The sequence below is a fragment of the Podarcis cretensis genome, assembly GCF_951804945.1.
Source record: "Podarcis cretensis genome assembly, chromosome: 8".
Lineage (NCBI taxonomy): Eukaryota > Metazoa > Chordata > Lepidosauria > Squamata > Lacertidae > Podarcis > Podarcis cretensis.
In genome coordinates this window covers 41740608-41766131 of record NC_137177.1, presented here as the reverse complement: position 1 = coordinate 41766131, position 25524 = coordinate 41740608, and the positions used below count along the sequence as shown (strand labels likewise).

General features: G+C 42.0%; 2 protein-coding genes across 3 annotated transcripts in view; one reads left to right on the top strand and one right to left on the bottom strand.

The window, feature by feature from the left end:
* Positions 1-1550: 1550 nt before the first annotated feature.
* Positions 1551-7875, top strand: B3GNT9 (UDP-GlcNAc:betaGal beta-1,3-N-acetylglucosaminyltransferase 9). Of its 2 annotated transcripts, none has more exons than XM_079988331.1 (2): positions 1551-1889; positions 5717-7875. In XM_079988331.1, the coding sequence occupies exon 2, from the start codon at positions 5789-5791 to the stop codon at positions 7022-7024; it is 1236 nt and encodes a 411-aa protein (XP_079844457.1). In that variant the 5' UTR covers positions 1551-1889; positions 5717-5788; the 3' UTR covers positions 7025-7875. The 2 variants fall into 2 exon arrangements, with proteins under 2 accessions (XP_079844457.1, XP_079844458.1); XM_079988332.1 differs by lacking the exon at positions 1551-1889 and adding an exon at positions 5079-5202.
* Positions 7876-11189: 3314 nt separating this feature from the next.
* The window catches only part of PHAF1 (phagophore assembly factor 1), a 46553-nt gene continuing 32218 nt past the window's right edge, over positions 11190-25524 (bottom strand). The window contains exons 9-17 of the mRNA XM_079988308.1: positions 24550-24662; positions 21319-21452; positions 20481-20564; positions 19800-19882; positions 18562-18605; positions 16124-16167; positions 15286-15344; positions 14701-14773; positions 11190-13525 (exon numbers count right to left, since the gene is read on the bottom strand). Coding sequence (XP_079844434.1) covers positions 13436-13525; positions 14701-14773; positions 15286-15344; positions 16124-16167; positions 18562-18605; positions 19800-19882; positions 20481-20564; positions 21319-21452; positions 24550-24662 — 724 coding nt within the window. The 3' untranslated portion in view covers positions 11190-13435. The remainder of the gene's footprint in view (positions 13526-14700; positions 14774-15285; positions 15345-16123; positions 16168-18561; positions 18606-19799; positions 19883-20480; positions 20565-21318; positions 21453-24549; positions 24663-25524) is intronic.

Below are 25524 nucleotides of genomic sequence, written 5' to 3'. Positions count from 1 at the left end.
GACTTTGGTCCAAGATGAGCGAAAGGATTTACTGACATGGGTTTTGTGTGTGTGTGTGGAGAGAGAGAGAGAGACCCCTAGGGACTGCTGGCCTTGCTCACATTGCTTGCCAACCTCATCTAGATTAAGACAATTGTAGCAAAATATAAGGCGGTACAGAAGGCAGTTTAAAACTGGCACTGATGGTCAGAGAACGCCTGGGCAAAAAGGTAAGTTTTTCGTAGATGGTGGAAATACACCATTATTTGGTACCCACCCTAGTCGTCCATAAGACTACGTGCTTTGATCTGCCCTAGTACTAGGAAGGGCCAATCTGTCCATTTCAGTTTCCTTCACTTTCTTGCTACCTAGTTTCAACATAAAATGGTTGGTGGAACAGACACTTTTAGCAGTTCTTCCCGTTTCCTGAGTGCTAAGACTTCCTTGAAACAGCAGCATGCCAGAGCAAGAAGATGCTCCTTTGCAAGGTGAGTCAAGGATGACGTGCCCAGATTTTGGTGGGCTGGCGGGGTACCTTAAGCAATTACATGGGCTGGAAGCAGCCTGTGAGTTTACCTGCTGTGATGAACTACAGACCACTGAAAAAAAGGAGGAGGAAAAAGCAGACTCTGGGATAAGGATGGGAAAATCTTTTCTATTTCAGTTTCTTGTTTTTCAGACCTGCTCCCCACATTTCTATATCGGTTTGTGATTTATTTATTTTTAAGTCCTCATGAAAATTTATCCTAATACAGTGGTACCTTGGGTTAAGTACTTAATTTGTTCCAGAGGTCTGTTCTTAACCTGAAACTGTTCTTAACCTGAAGCACCACTTTAGCTAATGGGGTCTCTTGCTGCTGCCGCACCGCTGGAGCACGATTTCTGTTCTCATCCTGAAGCAAAGTTCCTAACCCGAGATACTATTTCTGGGTTAGCAGAGTCTGTAACCTGAAGCGTATGTAACCTGAAGCATATGTAACCCGAGGTACCACTGTATACTGATTTTGGTATGCAATTTTGCTTAATATAATGCATCTTTGTATGTTATTTCCACCAATCTAGGCACACTTCACCCTTGCATATCCATTTTTTGGATGCATTACTTGGCTGGAAAAGTGCATTGCCAAGCTCTGAGAAATGTGAATTTTGAAGGATTCAAAATCCAGTTCATGTATAATTTTGGAAGGTGGAAATTAGGTAAGTCCACCTTTAAATGCAAGCTACATCACATTTTGTCCTCAGTGTGGGGTCAGTAGACTAACCAATGTCCCCCAAATCCCAATGGCTATACAAGAATGAACTTGTTGGAACGACACTTTGCAACGCTAGTCATTTCCTCTTTTACAAGGAGCTAACTTTATTGGGGTGTAGCATGATGGCGCTCAGTCTGAACAGATTTCATGAGGCAATCTGTCATTGCGTGAACACACACAGACATGGACCCTTCGCATGTGCAGCCAACTCTTCTCCGCCTCCCGCCCCCCTCCCTGCTGTTGGCATGCATCTGAGGCAGAAGTACTCCAGAGCTCTCCTGACTCTTTTTGGACAGAAACATCTGCTCAGGTCATGTGACCAGCACTTGGAGGCCAGCTGAGCTCAGTTTCTCAACACACCACTGAGGGGGCCTTCTTGCCAGCACAGACACACACAGAGAGACAGGGTTTGGAGAGAAGACATGGGGAGAGGAGGAGGACCCAGCCATGTTTGCACACAATCCGGGTGCTTCTCCTGAAAATGCATGGAAAGGCAAGAGAGCTAGGATTGCTTAACTCAGCTAGGATTTCCTGGGCTATATGATCAGAGGCTGAGGAATGCCAGAACTAATCGGATCCAGATGTGCCTACTTGGCAACCTTTTATCCAAACGTTACCGAAGGGAGATGCAATGCTACTGACAAGAGTGCACTGGATGTAAGTACCAAGCCTTTCGGTTTGTTCAGGGAGCGTTCTGTACGGACCCATTTGCAAACAGGAGCTGGCCTGCCCTCCAGCTTTAACCTAAACCTCTCCCCACCCTCCCTGCGCCTGGGTTAGATTTCTCATTGCCAGTCACAAGCAGCAAATGAGCTCTCCTCCTCCTCCCCAGTCTGCACATCTGGCTCGCTCACTGCAAGAGGCATACCTTACCTGTGTCGGCTAGACGGGGAGACTCTGCAAATGCTGCAGTTAATATATAGGGAGGGGAGAAAGTTTGTGCATGCGGCTTTTGTTGAGATCCTCCCGCACACATTTTCCATTGCGGGGGCGGGGGGGGGGGGGAGAAGAGCCAAGGTTGGTGGCAAAGCACATGCTCTGTCTGCGTGGCAAGATTCCAGAGTCAATCTCTGGGAAAAGACCCCCTTTCTGAGATTCTGGAGAGCCAATGGCAGTCAATATATTATTGAGCTGCATGGGCCAGCTTCCTCCTACTATATACGGTGGTACCTTGGGTTACATACGCTTCAGGTTACGAACTCTGCTAACCCAGAAATAGTGCCTCAGGTTAAGAACTTTGCTTCAGGATAAGAACAGAAAATGTGCTTCGGCGGCATGGTGGCAGCAGGAGGCCCCATTAGCTAAAGTGGTGCTTCAGGTTAGGAACAGTTTCAGGTTAAGAATGGACCTCCGGAACGAATTAAGTACTTAACCTGAGGTACCACTGTACATGCTATGGAACCAGCGAGCAACCTCAGGGCCAGGATGCAGCACTTTGGACCTCCCCATCTGGTCCTTGGGACATTCATCCCTGAGACAAAGGCCTTGTTTGCCCCCTCCTTGAGTGCTTTGCTGACTGGAACACAGCCTTGAATTGTGACCATGTGTCTTGCTTGCCTGGAAGGATGGATGGAGAGGGGTGTGTGGCTTAAATAGAGCTTATGCTATGTGCATTGCTTGGTCCACTGTTGCCTTTGACCCTGTCCTCCAATGGCAAGCACCCCCTGGGTGGTTTTCCATGAAGGTATGTGGCTCGTGGGTTGAAAATGTTTTCCCATTGCTGGGTCCTATGCAATTAATCCACACACATCCCTCCATCCATGCTGAACAACCTGAGCATGGCAGCACTCTGCTTCAGGAATCGTATTCAGAGGCATGTCACTCTTGATCCTGCAGACAGTATACAATACAGGCATCTTAACTAGCAGTCATTGTTAGCCTTATCCAGATGTTCAATAGCATCTGGAGGGCCACCTGCTTCTCTTCCAGGGTGAGCAGACTTCAGGCTTCCCTTCTCATGCTCTAGAAACATGTTCACTTATCAGTAAGGGCAGGCCTCTGGGCATGTGCAGAGCTCTTTCTAAATAAGCCAGAGCACTAACCTTGCAATTTTTGCTCCCAGAAGCGGAGGCACTATAAAAGTGCCTGTAGAGGAATTTGGGTGGTAGGCACAGCATATCTTGCTTTTTTATGGAAGGGCTGTTGCAATACAGAATTCTTCCCCCTGCTGGGGCAGTGATGATATGGGGATGCTGGCATTCTGCCTGGCATTCAGATGCTGTCAGTTAAAGAGTTTACTTTTTGATTTCTGGCAGTTGGGGAAGAATACATAGAAAGCCTTTACTAATAGAGTGGGCATTTTTTGTTTTATGAGTTTGTTTTTGCATTACCACGATGGTTTTCTGTGGCGGCCTTCCCATCAAGACAGCTCTCAGGGCAGTCTATCCAGAGCCTGCATTTTTCACGGAACCTGGCATCCACCCAAAAGACACGTTGGAAGGAGTCTGGCTAAACCAGGAGGAAAATGGGCTTTAGGGTTATCGCCTGGAGCTTAGGAAGGGAATCTTGATGTTGTTGTTGTTTAGTCATGAGGGAGATCTTGATGTTGACAGAAGGCAAAAGGGCCAGTCAGAGAACAGGTTTGTAGTGAGCACAGCAGAGTCACTGGGGGAGTTAATGCCAGAATATAATTTATTCTGTAGATAACATATTTGTTTCCATTTCCCGAGCTCCCTTCCCTTCCCCTCCAAATCTCGGAAGGCCCCCAAATGCCCCTCCTGCTATGAGCCAGATATGCAGAGTCATGGCAGAGCAAAACATCTGGATCTGCTTCATTCCATCATTCTCTTCCTTCTGGGATTTCCTGTTGCACGCAGGAGAACCAAAGTGGCTGCCTTACATTTTTATCTTTGCACTGTGAATGGCGTCCCCCACCATGGGGGAATGGTATAACCTGGCTGGGGTGACCATGTGTCTTACTTAATAGAGGAGAGCCCTATGTTTCAGAGTGGGCAGGCTTCAGGCTTGTGAGATGTTATCTCTCTTTTTTACTAGTTCCCTGAAATCCACTATGTGGGGGTTGGTACAAAAGGCATACACTTAGAAGAAAAGAATTCTGAGCTTAGCAGTTTGTTTTTGAGTATCAGGATTGCATTAAGTTTGTAGTCCATCCACCCAGAAATCGACTCTGGGTTACCCCAACTTTTTAAATTTCAGCAGTAGAATTTAGCATGCAAGTGGGGGGGGGGTCATTTTGCTGTTGTTAAACAGATGTTTTGTCTTTTGAATGATGCTTCATGGATCTCCTGTCCCATAAGTAAAGGAAGTTACGGGCTCTGAACCAACCAGATTTTATTGACTTTTGCAAATTAAGCTGATGGCTGGTCTAAATATTGGCAGGCTTGTATCTGTAAGTCATGGAAACAGCAGATTTCCATCTTGGACCAAGCTTATTCCAAGGCCTGAGCCCATGAAACTAAACCGAGAAAAGCAGCCAGAAATTCTCTCTAAGGTTGCCATTAGCATGTCAGATCTGAAATAATACTGGACCAAATTTGCATGAAAACAAGTCAGAACTTAATTGGAGACAGGAGTCAACATTGCTGGGTTCTGGAATCAGGGTCACAAAGTTGCATCATGTTCCAGAAAATGTTTGGATGTAATATCCCGGGCAGGAAAGATCTTTTTGAGCATATACTGAGTTCTTACCGTTCGCCATGATATAGTGTCAACCCCACACCCAATTTCCTGTCCCTATACTGACACAACCTATTAAGAGATTTTGTACTGCTACATCTTTTGGGACAAGGTCTAAACAGGAAAAACCTGATTTCTTGACATACTGTTTTATTTATTATTTAAAGAATTTGTATTCCACTCTCCAGCTAAAAAAAGAGGCTCCCATAGCAGCTTACTGGTCACTTAAAAAAAAGAAAAAACAATAAAAAAGACACCAAACAAAAGGAAAATGGATTTCTAGGAAGGAGGAAATAAAGAAAACTTGAGAACAAGTTTGAAGCTTTGCTAAAATGTATGTATGAAATTGTGAGGAAACTTAAAGTAGGAGCCCCCAGTCCAGACCCCTCATGCCAACTCTGGTTGAGACCACCAATAGCTGGAGCTAGTAAAACTGCACACCAGCAATGGTTTGGGCCTGACTGAGTCCTTTTATACCAGGGCAGACAGTGACACTTACTTTGGCTTTCCCTCCTCAGTGAACTTGTAAAAGAGGATCTTTGTGGTAGAGGGTTCCAATTTATGGGTGCCCTTCTTCCCAAGGTGCATGTGTTTCCCTCATTATTAACAACTGGGTATTTGATGATTCAAATATTCTCAACAACCTTGAAATTATTCACTGTGCCTTTTCGAACATTTCCAGAAGTTTTAAAATGTATTAAATGGTCTTAAACAACAACAAAAATCAGTGTTTTGATATTTTGTGGTTTAGCATCCTGGACTCCTTTGCAACAAAATGTAGAAGAGAAATTTAACTAACTAAATGTGCTACAGACTCTACCCTGACCTCCCATTTCTTTTCTCTGCAGATGGATGTAGTCTATAGACAATTCCCCTAACACAATACTGCATATGTTTCTTAGTGGAGATTTCTGGGAACAATGAGAGTTCAATTCAAGGCTGATGCCATTTGCACACTCGTCCTCGTGGTCGTCCTTTTCACCATGCTCTATTCTCAACTGGGCCACACTTCCCTTAGAGAAGAAAAGGTGAAAGGTCAGAAGCCACCATTAATGGCGACACGTAGGGTCTTCCACGTTCCCATCGCCCTCCAGAAACAGACTGCAGTGGAGAAGGCTAAAATGATTTCTTCAATGAAACCTGGCGAGGGCGGAAGCCAAGATGCCATGGTCACTACTCTGCCCCCCTTGACGCAGCCTGCTTTTGATTTTAAGCGTTACCTGAGGAACAAAGACAACCGGAAGTTTGACCTTCTCATTAACCAGCCAAAGAAATGCAAGAGGAACCCAGGGGGCCCCTTCTTGCTCATCGCCATAAAGTCACTGGTAGAGGACTTTGACCGCCGGGAGATTGTACGGAAAACTTGGGGAAGAGAAGGGCCAGTCAATGGGGTGCAGGTGCAAAGGGTTTTCCTCCTGGGGGTCCCAAAGAACAAAACGGCGCTGCCAGCATGGGAGAGTCTTGTTCACCAGGAGAGCCAGATGTATCGCGACATCTTATTGTGGGACTTCCTTGACACTTTCTTCAATTTGACCTTGAAGGAGATACATTTCCTAAGCTGGGCTCATGAGTTTTGTTTCAGTACTAAGTTCATATTCAAAGGCGATGCCGACGTCTTCGTCAACGTGGAAAACATTGTCAACTTCCTGGAGAGGCGTGATCCATCCGATGACCTATTTGTTGGGGACATCATCTATAATGCGCACCCAATCCGAACCCGCAAGAGCAAATACTACATTCCGGAGACAATGTATGGGCTCAGCATGTATCCAGCCTATGCTGGGGGTGGCGGGTTCTTACTTTCCAGCAGCACCATGAAGAAACTCTCTCAGGCTTGTGGGGAGGTAGAACTCTTTCCTATTGATGATGTCTTCCTAGGCATGTGCTTACAAAGAATCAACCTGAAGCCCACCTTGCACGAAGGGTTCAAAACCTTTGGAATAACCAAGCCCTCTGCTGCTCCAAACTTGCAGACCTTTGACCCTTGTTTTTACAAAGATCTCATGGTAGTCCATAGCCTGAAGGGAGCTGAAATCTGGCTAATGTGGAACCTGCTGCACAACCCACGGCTCTCTTGCACCCAAAAGAAGCATGTAAAGAAGGCTTTCCGGTGGAAAATCAAAACTAAAGAGCCTACCAAAGATTATGCGACCTAAGGATTGATTGCATGAGTGAATGAACATCACACATGCCTAGCACTGCTGATGCAACTTGCACATTATCCGACATTGCTTGAAACCTACAGTGTTTTAGGCGGAGATATCAAGTGATGGAAATACTTGTTTAAGCCAACCCTAATTTCTACAGTTGTGTTAGTGGGGAAAGTATATGGAGTGGAATCCAATGTAGTTCCCTTTGTTTGCTCACAACGAGTTCGCAATCACAGAAGCAGCCCTTAGGAACATAGGGACGAAGCAAGCTGTCTTCTACGAAGTCCGACCAGTGGTTCCTCTAGTTCAGTATTGTCTACACTTAACAAGCATAACTCTCAGAGGTCCAAACATACGAAATACATATTCTCAGAATATGCTCAAAGAAAGCCTGCAAAATTCACCCATGTGAATACGTATGTTTAGAAAGGTCTGCAAAGGTTGTAAAGAGTACAGACTTTGCTATACATGAAGTCCCAGATTTGATCCCTCAAGAACCTCAAAAAGGTCTGGGAAAGACCTGTCTGAACCCCTTGTGAGTTGCTGCCAGTCGGTATAGACAATACTGAGTGAGATGGAGCAGTGCTTTGGCTCTGAATGATGCCTGCTCATGCTGCCAGATTTATTTGCTAGGAATAATAGAGCATTGAGAGGAAGGTCCACTGTTGCAGGGCCATTCTGATGTAAATGCCTATAGAAAGAGCTTGTTTATACAGATACCCACTCAACTTTGTTCACATATACGTAAAGCTATTACAAGGACAATCTAAAACACTGCATTTGAATGTCCTATGTTGTGGTTTCACTACAATGCGCAAATCAAATTACTCTGACTCTGTCTTCATTTGTGTACTCTGTTGTTTGAAAAAAAAAAAGGAAACAAAAATCATTTCACCTCCTAGCTCATCAAAACCTCCATAAATTATGTTCATTCTCAAAGCAAAACACAGAAGGATAATCTTTAAAAGTGCCAAATTTAAAATAGCAGTTTGGGATCTGGCAGGGAGATAAAAGACAGTGTGCGTAGACTTTTTGGTGTAATCAAGGTGGATCCAACCCCGTTCCACAACTGTCTGTTGCTTAATTTATTGGACTTTCAAATGTATGTGTTCCCTTCACAGTGTTTACCATTTAAAAGCAGACACAACCAACACAGGACAATATAATCCACAATGAATGCGGCTTCTCTCAGATGAAACATCAGATGGGAGCCTCAGCTTGCAGTGGGTGTTAAAAGATAATGGTGTATTAGATCCGGGATCCTGCACATCACACATGTTCTAAAAACTGATCTTGGCCAGGTTCAGCATATGCATTTCACAGTTGCACTTTCTCAGGGTTTGGGGCAAGAATCTTTCCCAGCCCTTTCTGGCTCAGCGGCTTTCCAGGGTTTCAGGCAGGAGGCAATTCCCAGTCCTAACTGGAGATGCCAGGTATTGAACCTGCATGAAAAGAAAGTTCTCTACCACCAATCTCTGGTCCTTCCCTGACACTGGGAAACACCCCGACACAGGAAGCTGCCTATTGGTCCAGCTCAGTATTCCCGACACTGACTGGCAGTGGCTCTCCAGGGTTTCAAACACTGAGTCTTCGCCAGCCTTCTTTGGATATGCTGGGGATTCAACTCGCATGCAAAGCAGATGCCCAGCCTCTAAACTACAGCTTTTTAAAAGCTATGATTTATGGTTTATTGTGATTTGTAAATGAAGTCACTACTTTACTTACCTGTATATAAATATGGGGCAAAATGAAGACAGATCCCTTGGATTGTACAATTAGTCGGATCCCTTTCTGGTCTTAAAAAGTCACTCAGGGCTAAGGCACAAACTGAGAAGTGTACTGGACTCTAGAAACACAAATCTCATTCGAAACAGCAGAAGGCATTTTCTTTGTCAGATCCGACACCAATGCAGTAGTTCAGGGGATAGTAGGAACAGAATAGAGTATCTTCAAAGAGGGTGTGGCTGGTTGGTTGGCACATTCACCCCCCCAAAAAAAAAAAACTTCACTGCAGCATTTTGCTGCAGACCTATTTGATGTCTCTCTGGTTTCTATTTGAACTCAGTAAGGAATCCTAATATATTCATTGCCGTAAGCACTTAGCGAAAGAAAAAACCCGCAACCATCTTTCAAATCATTGTTTGAAAGTGATAAATCCCCACCGTGACCCTATCAATACTGAATATAGAACAAAGGTTTTATTCAGAAAGACAGGCTAGCACCAGCAATTGAAAATCTGATCACAGCTTGATTATTTCACTGCAGAGAAAAATCTGTTTCAAATTAGGGGGGAAATTGTTCCTGGAAGAAGCGATACTGAGCTAGGCTGATGGTAAGAGCAGGGCAGCAGGGAGGGAAAGAGAACAAACAACACCAAGGGAACTGGAACAGCTTACCATACTACCCCACAGGACCAGACCAGCTGAAGGGGGGAAGGAAATGGCCTGCATGAGGAAGTAAATAGGATCTGTAGGGGCATCGCTCCTCTCTGCAATTCACGCCACATGCAGTTTTTGTTCATGAGCCTCTGTGATCCCATCCAACTTGCTAACACATTGAGTGACTGTGGTGAAAGCAAGTAAGTTGCTATTGATGTACGCCATTTGCACTGTTGTGTATGCATGTCAAAGACATAGCTCCCTTTACTTTGAAAGATAACTGCTTGAATTGTGGAAGACTCCATCCTAGAACATCTGCTTTGCATGCAGAAAGCGCCATTCAATCCTGAGCATCTCCAGGTAGGGTTGGGAATCTCCCCTGCCTGAAACCCTGGAGAGTTACTGCCAGTCTTTGTAGACTATACTGAGCCAAGTGGACAGATGGCCTGAATTAGTATATGGCATATTTTCACATTGTTCCTATGTTATTAAAACACTATTATGAAGTATGAGAAAGGGACTGACAAGTGGTCTTAAGCAGGCTGGGGTTTGTTTTGCATTTTCATTCTTGACTATGTCCACGAGCAGACTTATACCCTTTCCCTGAGAATCTTGCATGTTCTCCATCCAAATATTTATCTTTCACTCCTGCCAGAAGTGGCACACCTGAAGAGCCTGCCAAGCAATTGGTAGGGATTAAAAGATTATGATATTAGATTTCTTGAAGAGGTTAGCTTTGTCTCTAAGTAAGATGCTGTGGAAATACTTAAGGGACAATACTGACTGATTAGGGAACTCAGATTAGTTAGGGGGAAAGTCACAGGTGAGTGGAAGAGCATCTGCTTTGCATGCAGAAGGTCCTAGGTTCAGTCCCCAGAATATCTAGGTAAAGCTGGGGGAGACCTCTGTCCAAAACCCTAGAGAGCCACTGCCAGCCAGTGTAAACAGTACTGAGCTAGATGGTCCAATGGTCTGACTCTGTATAAGGCAGATTTCTGTCGTTTACATTTATGGATTGCTATATACCTTTCATATATACAACATTACACTTTAACCTTTAATCAAAAAATGGGGTTAGTATCTACACCAGGAGCACTTGTCACTGTAGAAATTACACAGAAGTTGACCTATAACCTCTCATCCTGCACGGTAGAAAGCCATGTCTCATCTTTCAGTCAGATAATACTGTATCTTTCAGCCTTTCAGTGCAGTAATATCACCCCAATTCACATTTTAGAATTTTTTTGGACAAAAGACCCCCAAATTCCAGCCAAAGCCCTGTATTTGGTGTATTTATCTTTTTAACCTCAGCAAATGTAATGTGCTGGGGTAAGAAATGTTCCAATAAAACTGATTCAGGGGAAGATGGGGCTCACCAAAATGAACACAGCCACAGATAAAATTTTCCAGCGAACACTGGTGGTTCATTGAGCCGCTGGTAGGCTCCATTCAGCAGGCCTTTTATACTTTCTCCTTCCTTCAACATGCCCTACAAATATTAAGATAGATGCCACTCTGCAATACTGCCAGGTCCATTGCAGTGCCCTGCCTCCTGGATGCTGTTTAGTGGGGTGTGGTGGTTGCAGTGTTATTTTACAACTGGAGAAACTCAGATTCAAACATCCCACTTATCCACAAAGGGCTTGCAGGGTGACCTTGGGCCTATCATTATCTTTCAGCAGGCTATTCCAAGGATATAGTAAAAGGGAGGAATCATGAGTTTCTTGGATGAGGACACAAAATTAAAATAATAAACATAAGATCAATGGTGGGAAACAAATCAAAGACTCATCATTGCAAAATACAGACACTCAGCAACTGTATTTAAACAACACAGTAACTGAGACTCATTTTATTTGTCCTTTCAATGTACATGCTAGTTATTTATTTCATATAATTTACAAGAGGCTTATGAAAAACAGAATTCATGTTAGAAAGGAAAGAATTGGGGGATTTTCTCAGCAAGCAATGATCATGGGTGGGGGAAACAGTACATTATGAAGAAGAGCAACATCTAGAAATAAAGGTAAAACAAAAATCTGTTTTCCTGTTATCCATTAAATTCTCAGTGGGGCTTCCTTTATTTCTTTTTAAGTAAAACAGTATAGAATGTCACAGTATACAGGAAGACTAAATGGCGAAAAGGAGATCACCCATACCCACAAATATACGCAACACGCACACACACACACTTATCCCTGCTACTGGTCCAGGATCCAAAACGTTTAGTTAAACATCCTAAAATTCCCTATTTCCCATTCGTTGGTAAACTATACAGGATTACACTGTACATGGCGTTAAAATTACAAAAGGTTTCGTATTTACAAAATCTGTACACGCATTTGCAAAACCCACAAAAAAATCGTCTATATATCACAAGTTGCTACACCAAAATATTAAAAATGGGATAAAATTATACATTTCTCTTTTCTCTCTCTTTCTCTCTCATTTTAAAAAGGGTCAATATTTCAAAGATGACCAAGACAGACAGAGACTATCTACTTTCCCCACAATAAGACTGGTAAGAGAGCTGCAAACCCCAGATCCACTTGAGATGATGACTGCAGAGTCTCTAACTGGAAGCCGCTGATATCCTGTCTGCTGGGGGTGGAGGGGCAGAGTGTGCAGAACTATGTATGTACAGAAATGCTGAATCAAGATTAAGGATCTCTTTGGCTAACATTTTGGCATTAAATTTGAAAAGAAGATGAGAGAGAGATGGGAGGGGTGGAAAGAGAGGCAATTCCTCCCCTCTCCAATGTGCTATGTACGTAATCACCCAGAGCGCAATCTGCCAGGATCGTGTCCCATGGAAGCCTCTTGGGGAACTTCTCTTGCATTAAGGCTGCACAAGTTTAATTTCATTTTGATGAGACTTGGGTGGGAGCAGTTCTCAGTGCTGCACCCCAGTTCTTCTCCTATCCCTACTCTACAGGACAAGGAAGAGGAAGTAAGAAATCCTAAATTGATGCTTGTCACACAATTGCAAGATGAGACAACTGTGTTTACTCTTACAGGACCAAATACCTTCCCTCCTGTTTTATACACAAGCAAAAATGGTATCAAAACCCTTAAGACAGACATAATTCAGAGGAATAATCTACTCGACTCCCCCCCCTCTCCTTCTGGACACGGTATATATAAAAAACACATTAGTTAACCAGGCATGGCAGAAAATAAGTCGCTTCAGCATGTCAAGTAAATATTAGTGCAGAAAAGGTGGGATTCTTCCCCACTGTATAAATAAGCTTTATGCGTGGCAAACAATTAAATAAACCATCGTACCCCCACTCACACCCAGTACACAGATGCTCCTCAGTGAATATTAAAATGTATTATCAAGTAATTAAAGTGTATGTAGTGCAAAAATGTTACAACCAAGTCTTATGCACATGCTGCTTTGCACTTGTTTCAACATCAGACAAACATGTGATGCCTGAAATCATGGACACGTATATACATACTTGTCACATTTGGTACGATGTCTTAGCCACAGAAATACCCATGTACTTTATTTTATATATACACCTATATATAAGGGGTGTGTCTATGTGTGTGTATACACACCCACACATACATTTTTGTCCTTTAAAAAACATGACTACCATTACAGTTAACACAAACACAGATCGGAAAAAATATATATCCAATACTTGCTTCCAGATGCTCCAAGGCTCAGAAAGTTTGTGCTTCTAAGTCGTGCAGTCATTTGTGTGCCCTCTCGTTTAAAGCTCATCCTTTTTCCAGCTCAGGAAAGAAAGACCAGTCTGTTTACATCCACACGGTAAAGGATGAGGGCAACCGAAAGGAGAAAAATCAACGGCGACAGGCACCTAATTGCTCATTTCCATGCCCTGTGATGAACAGTCAAGAGGATTTCCCATCCTGCTCCATGCACAGGTGGCAAAAGACAGTTTTTGAACACACACACACACACAACACACACACGTCCATCATACCGTGCTTTTCCATATTATAAGTGGCAGCAAATCAAGGCACGCTGTACTAATTTTGTAGCATTTTGATTAGCTGATATCGCTCACTGGGGAAGATCTGACATTTTCAACTGGCTGCTGGGTCTTGCTGGGCCATAGAGAGTAACAGAAGCTATGTGATTATTCTGCATCACCTGTACAAAGAAACAAAAAGGAATACTGTCAGACAGCCCTTACCAACAGAAGGACTACAGAATTCAAATTCCTCCAAAAAGAAGCCCAAATAGCTGTTTTTATTGGAAAATCATTAAAAATGATTTTTCCAAAATCCAAAAAGAACCCCAAATAGGTTAGCAGTAATATGGGGAACTAACACTGCCCAGTGGACTAGAGACTTGATCTGCGTAACCTGGACTCAAACCTCAGACTAGCCATGGATTCCTTTGGTGGCTTCAAAATAAAAGTCTCTTCGAAACTGGTTTTAAACATGAACCCCCTTTTAGTCTTTTTTTCACTGGCTCAATTAGACAGCGGGGCCTGCATGTGGCTCCTAACCTTACCTTATGCAGCCCTTGCCATCTCCTGAAGAGGCCCCATTCTTCCACCTCATCAGAGCTCCTTCCTTTTTGTTTCTTCTTTTCTCTTGGCTTTTAAAAGTCCCCCCAAATTGCCCTTCCTATATAATTTAAGAACTGGAAGAGGCACTATTTTATTGAATAAAAATAAATTGATTCACATTCCCCGCCCCCCGCTTCTATGGCTCAAGGTAAGGAAATTTCCCTTCTGTGCATAGCACACACTAAAGAAGAAGAAAAACTTGTTTTCCAAAACAGCAACTGTATTCATCTGTTGAATTTACTAGATAAACAAATCATTGGTATGCCAATTTGAGAGTAACGCCATCAAACCCAGTAGGACTTACTTCTGAAAAAACCTGCACAGGATTGGAAATTCTAACCTGAGAAAGCCATGGTGAAAAAGGATGTCTTTTTTCACTTTTTTTCCTCTGGCTCCACCCATTATGTTCCACCCCCACAGAATAACCACAAGTGAATGAGGCCCTCAATCACGTTTCCAATCCCAGTGTGGAAAATAAGTTTTTATCATAGCATCCAAGTTCTTTTTATCCTACTACAGAGCTAGACTTGATAATGATGTGCACTGTGCGATTCACTTCAAATTTGTCTGCTGAACTGGTCCCCCACACAATGGACTTAAGTGTATCCCACACTACGTCAGCCAAGAATGCAGAGTGCTTCAACAGTACAACATGGGAGAAATGTCCACAGACTTGCAGAACTAGCCACTTTTTCAAACCAACTAAATCCAGTGCTCCATCACGTCTTTTAGCTAAGTAAGCTTTCCTAACCTCAAAGATCATTCGCTGCAGTCCAAAGCAAAACGTTGACCCAAATGGATTTGTGTTGTTTGGAGAGGATGATCTAAAGAAAAGAAAATCAGGCTAAGGTAACCAAATAATACCAGTAAGATTTATATTCAATATTTTTGTAACACCCAATATCAGCATAAACAACAAAACCTATCTTTTTAGGGAATCAAACGGAATTTTTCATTACAAAGGTATAATGCTCAACCATGTTTTGCTTTCCTCCACCGCTAGTAAGCATTGCGAGTTTGTAGCAAAGTAGAATGTGGAACTATTGTGAAAGATTACACATTCAGCAAGGTAACTACAACAAAAGCAGATTCTTTGCTCTTCCAGCCTCTCAACTTGCAAGGTGACAAATGAATCTTTTTTATGTCTTACCAATGTCCCCTTCTAGGGACAGCACTCAGCTCTTCAAGCAAACAAGAGTTTCTAGTTTTATGATTCTATAATCATGGCACATTTAATTCAATGAAGCTGTTGAGTATTATTAGATCTCTCTTTCTCGTCGTCACTTGAAATCCAATCGATTCCTAACCAAGTGACAGAATAAAATAAAATATTTACCTGTGAAGCACCACTGGCTTCTCTACAGGATGTCCAAGAAGGTCCTGAATATTGTCCCACTGTAAGCATATGAAAATTACTTAGAGAATGAAGCATGGATCCTAGTGGTAGACTGAAGCATGTCATGTATATCTATGTTTTTGACACGTGCACTTAAGAAAAAGCATACATCAGCTAAAATCCACTCACAGATGGATGGGGCTAATACATATGACTTTATTTGCAAACTTTTAAACAATTTTTTTTGGTAAAAACTTAAAGGCTCAATTGTCAGCAGCTGTTGCAGATATATAGACAGCCTGATATATTGGACTTTAGCAGGAATGTTGCTTTGTTATACAGCATATACCAAGCCCAGGGACACCATGAGGGTTTTTTTTTTTTTGGGGGGGGGTGTTTCTCTCATTTTGGTTTAATGTTGTATGTTTCTGTACTTATAATAAAATGCAATAAAAAAATTTTAATGTACCAAAGGCTGGCTGTATGTATTTTACCTCTAGAATTCAGGTGCTAACTTGTGGTTTGCTACAACAGTAAATTTGGATTTGGAACCATGGTATTTCAAGCATTGCCTTTTCTCATATCATCCTGCTTGCCCAATTTTATCTCCAGCATCCTGCTATGAGCTCCATTCCACCTAGCTGGAAGATTAAATCTGCAAATGCCTGGAGTGGGTCCATTTCTGGGATGACTCCCAGCCACTGACCCCACTCACCTCCTGAAAGAGGCCACATTAGCACAGTGCTCCAGCATACTCTTTCTTAGCCCTGTGCAAATAAGGTGCCACGGCTGAAGTTAAAGGGCTGTTCTAGCAAGCATGACTGGGGGTTCGATTTACCTTACTATAGGTTGTGCAGGTTTCTGTCTGTGAATCGGTGCTATCTGTTCGGAGAAAGAACAAAGAAAATGAACTTAAGGTTACATTTCAGCAGAAGATCCCACTCCTCCTCTTCCTAATGCCCTTCTGCACCAACAGAATGTTAGGTACTATTCAGTACATGGAAGCAACATGGATGTGACTCTGAAAGCTAATTCCAAGAGTCCTGGCATATTAATATTTTCTAAACTTCTATTTCAACAATACACATGTTTCACTCTTCTACCACCCCGCCCCGCAACACTATTTACTTTTAGGGTTTCTAAGAGTAAGAATTACCCCCAGGTGAGCCCCCTTCCTTTGTTTCTTTGTGAACTGCTGTTCTGGGCATGCCTCCTCATTGGAAAGGAGCCATGCCATCAGTTGTTGCTCAGACAGTGACTCAACCAACAGCCTGCTCTGAGGACAGCCAAAACTTCTGAATGTTTGCATGAAAGAAATACTGGAGAATTTAAGCACACCCAACAGGGCAAAATTAATCACCCCAGGAAAGGAATAGTTGAAGCGGGCAAGCGTGGTCCTCTTAAGGCTCTTAAGTTTTAAGACCTGATGCTGGAGATGTTACATTTTAATATAGACAAGAATATCAAGAGCTGTGTTGCAACTGGCTGTTCATACACTTAGAATTCCCATCAACCTTGGGTGTGTGCTCACAGGTGTTAACAGGTGACTAAGAGTACAGCTGTCAGAGGCTCCTTTCCTTGCAGTGCCAACTGCATCTGTGATCACCAGTTTCATATTATCCATATGAACACATATCCACAGTGTAAACAGACCAAATGCTACACTTAAAAGGTGTCAACTCCATGTTATTGCATCACTCCTGAGATAAATGTTCAGGTTTTTGCTTGGTACCAAAACAAGCTAAGGTTGGCATGCTGGCCACCTGCCAAGTCAGTGTCTACTGACATCTTAATCTTTGTCCGCAGTCAGATATTGTCAAAAGTCCCCCAAATGCATGGTGTTTGAAGAACTTGCCTTGTGTCTACACAGTCAAGTTGCCTCCAAAACCTGACATTTGCTTCTACTTCTTTTAACAGTTGCTATTAGTTTGCTTTATGTCTTTATTTCCTTTGTTTAAGGAAAGTAATTGGGGGCTGACCTCAGCGCTCCAAAATAAAAGCCAAGGCAATTGGGACAAGTAACAAGTAACTAAGGATGTCTCACATGCCAGCCCAATTCTGAACTTGAGTGAGGAGATCAAAATGTTGCCAGCCATAGGCAAAACTCTCCCGGCCCTTGTTTCCCCAGAAACTACTGGTAACACATATACACAAATCATGACAAGCACCAAGTACTGTACAGAAAAACTGACTAAGATTTGTTCTCTTGGAAAGCAATGACAAGGCTCCTCTGCATATCTCCAAGGAGGACTCCACATCAAAACCTGGAGGCAATTAGAGCTATTCTGCCCTCATGATATATTTAATAATTTCCATGAAAACTCCTTTGAAATAAGAAGCTGGTTAATAAATATATCCACAGTGAGATAGTTTGAAATAGCATTTGAGAATTTTAGGAAATTTTAGGAAAGGAAAGTTATCAGGCATGAGATCAGCCAACTCTCTCTCCTTCCTAGGTTGCCTGGGAAATGTTTTGACAACAGGTTCATTTCTTTAAGTTAGGAGCCAAGAGTGAAATTATAGTATTATAATTTTTATTTATATTTTATTATTATATAATAATCATTATTATTCTTGGAAAAAAGCCTTGCATTTTCTGGTTTGTGCCACTGATTGCCCCCACGAAAATAAATAATATAACATCTGTACAAAAAGAGCTTCCTGAATCACCCTTACATCATTCTGGTTCCAAGTCCTTTGAATGTTTCCAGAGTTTGAACTGAAATTTATTTCACCTACGATACAAATCCCAATTACGTCCTGTTCTAACCACCCCTACATGAATGAGGTTTCCTTCCTGTTCATACTCCCAACAACCTGTCAAGGTAGGTTATCACAAACTCTTGCATGTTAAAGAGCCTCAACAGGGAAAAACTGTGATGTGTCCAAAGCTCAGTCAGGACTTCAACCCAGACCTAGTATTCTTGTCCACTGAGTTGCACCAGCATCCTGTAAGTATGTCACATTTAGAACAGATAAATATTTTCTCTTGTATTACAATAACACTTTGGGGTGTGAACGCTGTGCTGTGCTGACATCTCTCGGAAGTGCTGCTGCTCAGTTTTCCTCTCCCTAAATTGTTTCTTTGTTAACACACCCACAGTGTGGGAGAACCTGAATCTGCCCTCCTAATTATCTGACATTGTGCAACTTTGGTCCTGTTCTCACTCTGACTGCTTAGCATATTAATTTTTACCACTAGCATGTGTTTAACACCTTCACCCACTCCTATTAAGTCTTTTAACTTTCAGGTTACTTCAGGCACCTCTTTCTTACCTCGTTTAATGGCTAGTGGAATCTTGAATTCACAACGATGGTAACTGAAATATTTAAATTGCAGAGTTATTGTGAGAAAGGACATGGAATGAGGTTTACTATTTCAAAAGTAGCCCATTCTAAATGAAGCACAAAATAATTGCATATAATAGAAGTTGGTAACCTGGCCTGGTCACAGATATATTCTCCACTCTTGTACAGTCTAGTACTTGCTTGAATGTTTACCATAGCTTTCTGCCAGCCATACCAGTTTGGCATGAAATTATGCTGCCTAATTGGCGGCAACCAGAGTGCTGCCAGATACCACAGCAAATATGCAGAACATTGAAAGCTTCCTGACACCAGGTCTTAACTATTTTTTAATCTATTCTAGTATTGTTTACTCTGGCAGCAGCTTTTCAGGATCTTAGGCAGAGAGTCTTCCATATCACTTGTTGCTATGTGATTTTTTTAAAAAAAACTGGAGGCACCGGGGACTGAAATCATGACGACCTGCATTCAAAGCATGTACGTTTTCTGAGTTATAGACAACCTTCCACCCAAATGTTAAGCACCCTACCCCAAACAAATAATTGCTAGTGGTGCCCATGACACAGAAGCACAGTTTGCTTCTACCACTAGGAGCCATGCATTCAGTATTGTGGGCCTACTTCTGCAGGACTCCATTGCAGGTCAGATCAAACAGGCCCCCTCTCTGTGGAACTTCAGGTGTTCGGTGAAGACTTTTGATTTCAGGAGGCATTTTAAGTAAGCTTTTCTGATTCTACGGTTAATTTTAATTGACTAGTTAATTTTAAATCTAATCTTATGAATGAGAAGAGTGTTACTTCCACACACTACCTTCACTGATCTCCTAAAAAACTGGGTTTTGACAAATTACAGCAACACATCTTGCACAGGGAAAAGAGGTTCTTGATACCCATTAGTTCCAGGCTCTGCAACAGTCAACTACTGTAGTCGAGAAGTGATAACACCGAAACCAAAGAGAAGAATCCAGTATATTGCAGGGAATTTAAAATACAGAGAAATCCATGTTTGTTTTAAAGAAGATTCTAACCAGAAGAAGTTGTGGAAATGTGAGTAACATCTGATGAAGGCTTAGAAACCAGAAAGAGCTAAGGGTACTGCTGGTGGGGATTCAGCATGGTACCGGTTTCTTTGCCTTCTCCTTGATGCTCCCTTCCCTTTGCTTTCCAAATTACAACAGAGGTTTGGGCAATACAGCTCTTTCTACTCACATATTGAAGTTGTAATGACCAGGGTAGTTAGTATGTAGAACAAATTTCTTCACTTTGTGAGTATTTGCATCAAAAAGGATATCCTGTGGGTGAAATTGAGAAAGGAAAAAAAATGAGCCACACAAAGTTGAAATGATTAAACAGCTTCCCATAAATGAACAGAAAGTCCTGGACAGGGCTTTTTGAAATGTATGCAGGTGGGCTCAGAGAGCAATGATTTCAAGATGTTTTCTTATTTGGTAGCAAGAGGATATAATGTTATGCAAAAATCACTGTGAAAGCTAAGACCTCCAAGTTCCTGGGACCTGCCCTTACTAACTGGAGAAAATTTTCTCTGCCTTCTCCCATTTGTGTTTAAGATGGCAGGCAGTGGAACTGCCCTTTCTCCAGAACATTTTTTGAGTCTGAAGGATTATGTTTTGATTTTGCAAATGCTGAATATCAAATACATAGAATAAGCCCCATGAGATACTAATTGTGTTAATGTGTCACTAATCAAACTGACAAAAATAAGAAGATAATTTTCAAATTTCTCAGCAAAGGAGCTCTGAAGGATTTGGACAACATTGATTCCTGCATTAACTGACGAAGATGGTACAGGCATTATGAAAGTTGTGCACAGATGGAAGCAAAAAAGAAAAAGAAAAAAGAGACCCCTTGTTTTCAATGTTTGCAACTTACCACTCCAAGTGTGAAGTAGTTGAAGAAGTAGTCATTGCACTTTGAAGGAACCTGCTTGTGAGGCGAGGGTGAATGAATTTTCATCTTTAAAAAACAAACAAAACAAATCTACACTTCAGCTTTTGGAAATAAGGAGACAAGTAGATCATCTAGTTTCATCAATATGCTCCTCTGGTTTGAATGGACTATGTTACCTCTATGGCAGAAATGAGAAATTTGTTCTGGTCCAACAACCATTATTGCCACTTGATTACTGGGCATTTTGGGCACATTCAGTGAACACTAACTTGCATCACCTGAGTGCATTTGTGGAGATCCCTGTATTCTTTCCCTCCCTTCTTATTTTTCCTGCACATTGGTACCTTGGGGAAATTGGATGGGGCCTCAACATGGCTCCTGCATACCAAAACATTTGGGGGGGGGAATCCCTGCACAAAAAAGTAGATTGTCAGGGAAACTGCTTTTACTCTAGCCTTTTCCTGACATACTAATTTTCTGTAGGTGGGAATCTGTTATGATGGAACCTTCCATCATCCTGCATAATCTGAACAGTGCAGTCCAGACATCAGTTTACCATCTAATCTAATCAAATAAATAAATAAATAAATAAATAGACAAATAAATAAATGAATAAATAAATAAAATACTGTTAGTAAAAACTGGGGTGAGGCAGGATGAGAAGACAAGACTCTGTCCTAAAACTGAAGCCACAGGGCAGTTAGAAGGTTAACATTTTTAAGGAACTTCCAAGCCTGCAGGGATATTGAAAAGTGTGAACAGTTAATTTTAGTAGCCTAACACAGAGATAATCTGCGTTAACTTGTTATTGTAGTCCAACCTTATCTTCTGACTTGTAGAAAACTTTGTGAGGAGACCCCAAAGTGCTCAGAACATCTTGGCACGAATCACCAAAATAAACACAGCGCTCAAATACCCGCATCTTGGCATCAGCTAATACACCAGGGCCGCAACCTGAAAAACAAGGGAATGTGTTAATAGATGGGATAGCACACTTCCAAAATGTTGCTATGGCTGGAAGCCTTCATTCAGCTCTCATCCAGCTAACCAAAAGGGTGAAACGAGAACAGAAATTGCACTGTGGCAGATTTTAGAAGCCTCTCAACAAATAAAAATAAAAATGAGCAACTTCAGAGAGGTGTAACTCAGGATGCAAGTGACATTTAGCAGAATCCAATTAGAAAAAAATAAAACACTAAATAGAAATGTACAAAACACGCTTGCCACATTGGAGCAACTCTCAGAAATAACCTGTGGAAGACAGATTATTCAAATTCATGCACACTAGTCCTCCTCAATCTGGTGATTTCCAGATGTCTTGGACTACAAATTCTGAGAGCACCACATTGGGGAAGGCTGGTGCAAATTAGCATGCAGCTGAAGCATCCATTTTCACCCGTTCTGTTCGAGTCCTACTGAAATGAAGAGGACTTGCACAAGAGCAGAAGCGCTCTTTCTGTGGGTCTGGGGTTGTGCTCTTTCTTCTTTAGAAATGGCCCAATGAAGTACAATACTATTCATTGCATGAAGTGTGGGTTAAAATTTTAAATAATTTGCAACCAAAGTTATGCACAAGCACCCTTCTATAAAAGATACTCTAGATTAATCCATATTTTATCAGGAATGATAGTTACATTTTTATCCCACCCTTGATCCAAGGGGCTACAGGCAACACACACATCCTTTCCCGTTTAACCTTACAATGCAACTATACTAGAGGGCAAGTTAGATTGAGAGTGCGTGTGGCCGTCTCAAGATCACTCAGTGAATTTTGTGGGTTTGAGTTTCCTGGTCCTAGTCCAATACCCCAGCCATCACAGCAGGTGTGGGTAACCGTGTGACACTCCAGATGCTTCGGGACTATTAACTCTCACCATGCCTGGCTGGAGATGATACAAGTTGGGAGCCCAACAGCAGCTGGAGGGCCAGAGACTGCCCACCCCTGTCATACGCTTTCATGAACCAGAGTCCACTTCAACAGATGCATTAAATGTAATCCTAAATTGGCACACATGACTGTGTGGAATGGATAAATTAGGTCCGAGGGAAACAAAATGAAAGAAGGACACACTGTGAAAATTTGCTAAAATCAACACAGTGACACTTAATAAGGCCACGCTGCTGATAACACCAGCATCCGGGCTTCAGTAAGCTTATTACCACACGGAGTGTAATAAAAACCCACAATCTCTGTTCAAGCCATAGGTGAAAGTATTTAAAATGTAGTATACATTTTACATAAATTTAACATGGATCAACATTTTTGTTAATTATGAATACCCTTTCCATTGTCCTGCTCTCAGACTGGCATCCAAATGCAGTACATTCACTTTAAAACTGAGTTTTGATATGCATGAGTTAACCCTTCAGTGCATAAAGCTAATAATGAGTAGCTAATACATCCAACATCTTTTTCTTTAAATTACAGGCATGTATATATGTTATCTGGACTTCACACTCTACCTTGAAAAACCATTTACAGTTTCTGGATAATAGCTAACTCCTTCCTACTATTACCAGGATATATGATCCCTGTCCTAGGCAGCTCTCCTTTCGCCTCCTCTGTAAAAATAGAAGCAAATTCCACTTAAAATTGGCTACAGTTTTACTCATCTTGTAATCAAGACAACCAAAAATCCTTCATTTTGCGATGCTAATCTTCAAGTGAACAGAAGCAAGACTTGATGAACTTTTCATTCATTACAGTATCCACAAATAAACTAACACCAAACCTTCAACCAAAGTCTGGACTGAAACTGTACTCATTTTACCTATTTCATAGGTGTTTCTGCTATTCCTCCAAGAAGCTCATGGCAGCCAGTGCAGTTGGGCCAGGATTGGTATTATATGCTCAGTCTTGCCCTGGTGAGCAGCCTAGCTGCTAAATTCTGCACCAGCCAAAGTTTCCAAACCACCTTCAGAGACCACCCCATGTATAGTGCATTGCAGTGATCTAACTTAAAAGTTACCATAGCATAAAAGTGAGGCTATCCCTGCTCAGGTAGGGTCACAGCTGGGCCACCAACCCAGACTGTTGGAAGGCACTCCACGCCACTAGGCCACCTGAGCCTCAAGCAATAGCAAAGGATCCAGGAATACCCCCACGCTGCGTATCCGCTCCTTCAGAGGGAGTGTAATCTATCAAGAGCAAGGAACCTCCCCTCCATACGGTCTAGGGAACCATCCACTAGTAGTGCCTCAGTCTTATCTGGATGGAGCTTCAGTTTGTTGGCTCTCATCTAGTCCATTACCAAGGCAAGACACTGGTCCAGCACTTCCACTGCCACGCCTGCAGTTGTAAAGGGGAAGTAGAGTTGTGTGTCATTAGCATATTGCTGACAACGTATTCCAAAACTCTGGATAACTCCACTCAGGCTTTTGTGTTCATATGAGACTTATGAGCAAACTTGTATGGTTAGCCTCCTCCCCTAGAAACCCCAAATGTCTTCCCAAAACAGAATCCTTCAAGGGTGGAGCAACATCCCAAATCAGCTTCAAAATATGGTTTCATATCCTGGTTTGGTGGACTCTTGCAAATGATGGTCAGATATATGGTGTTGGTGTGGCTACAACATGACTTCATAAACCATGGTTTGGGGGTCACATCTGAATTCTAATACACATCTGACTACTGGCTGACTGACTCTTGATCCAGTTTTAGGCTTCTATGTCTCTATGGTGGTAAAGAGCACCTCCTAGTTCCCTTTGCAACCGTGCTAAATCCCTGGGAATCTTTCCACATCTCCCAAAGGTTCTGATTGTGAATCTGGTTCATATATAGTTTTGCAGGAATTCTTGCTTGACAGACAGACTTACTTATTGCTCAAGGAGAACCCACACCCCTACACGTAAGACAAAGTTTCATTATACCAAGAATGGTGTTGCAATGAACTTGGAATCAACTGAAGCAATATTTCCTGGAATGTACGAGTCATCTCCAACAGAGGAGGTGACAGAGTAATCAGAAGTAAGTACTTGAGAGATTCCGAGATGTACAGGTTGCCCATATTCACATTTGTGCCTTTGAAAGGAAACCTCTGCTCACTAATACCTGCAGTGAGTAAGCGAAGCCGTAAACCTGAGGGCCCAGCTCCATCTCTCAGAACATCAACATTCTCTGCATACACATTTCCAAGGAAACAGCTGAGGGGCATCATAGGAGCCCTGAAACAGCAAGATCATGTACAATTAAACAATATGCAGATTAGTGCTAAGCAACACATTGTTTCCGGTTCACTTTTCTATACCAGTAGCGAGTGCTCTCTGACTAAACAGCCCTAACTCAATAGTGGTGTCGCAAACACAACTTACAGATGAAGAAGCAAAAAGAGAAGAACTGCATTCTTTAAAGGAACCTTACCATTTACTAAATTTATGCTAAACAGCCAGCAACACAACAGAATGCCCATGTTGAAATTTAAATTAAACTACCACACAACAAAGTCCACACTATAAACATTTAAATAACTGGATTTCTAACTGGAAGTAACTCTAGGGAGCTTGTTATGGCTGAATTTGAATGCTAAAGCATGGTTGAGAAAGATTAACTATGGTTAAATTGATAAACTGCATAGGTTGCAATTGGCCAGCAAACAAGAATTAGAAACCATAGTTTGCAATAGGTTTGCAAACAATGCTTTGATGAGATGTCTGAATTGATAAACTGTGGTTATTAAGATCATTCTGCCTTCAGAGGCTATTGCATCTTCAGAATAGAGCACTGACCAAATGGAAGCAAATAAGCAGCTATAAACCATGGCTTTCGCCTGCACATTTTGAAGATAAAACTATAGTTTGGGTTCAAAAATTATCTTTACAGATCCTCATGGTTTGAGAAGATGCTTAAATTAAGCTTGGCTCAATTAACTCTTGAACATGTTAACCAGCAGGGTTGGTTGGTTAAATACCAGGGTTATTGTGTGAAGTGGCTCTGTACTTTTAATCTGGAAATGGACTTGCCTGGAAAAGCTTAAACACAAAATGATAGACTATGTAAATAGCCACGTAAACTTGAATACTGTAATAA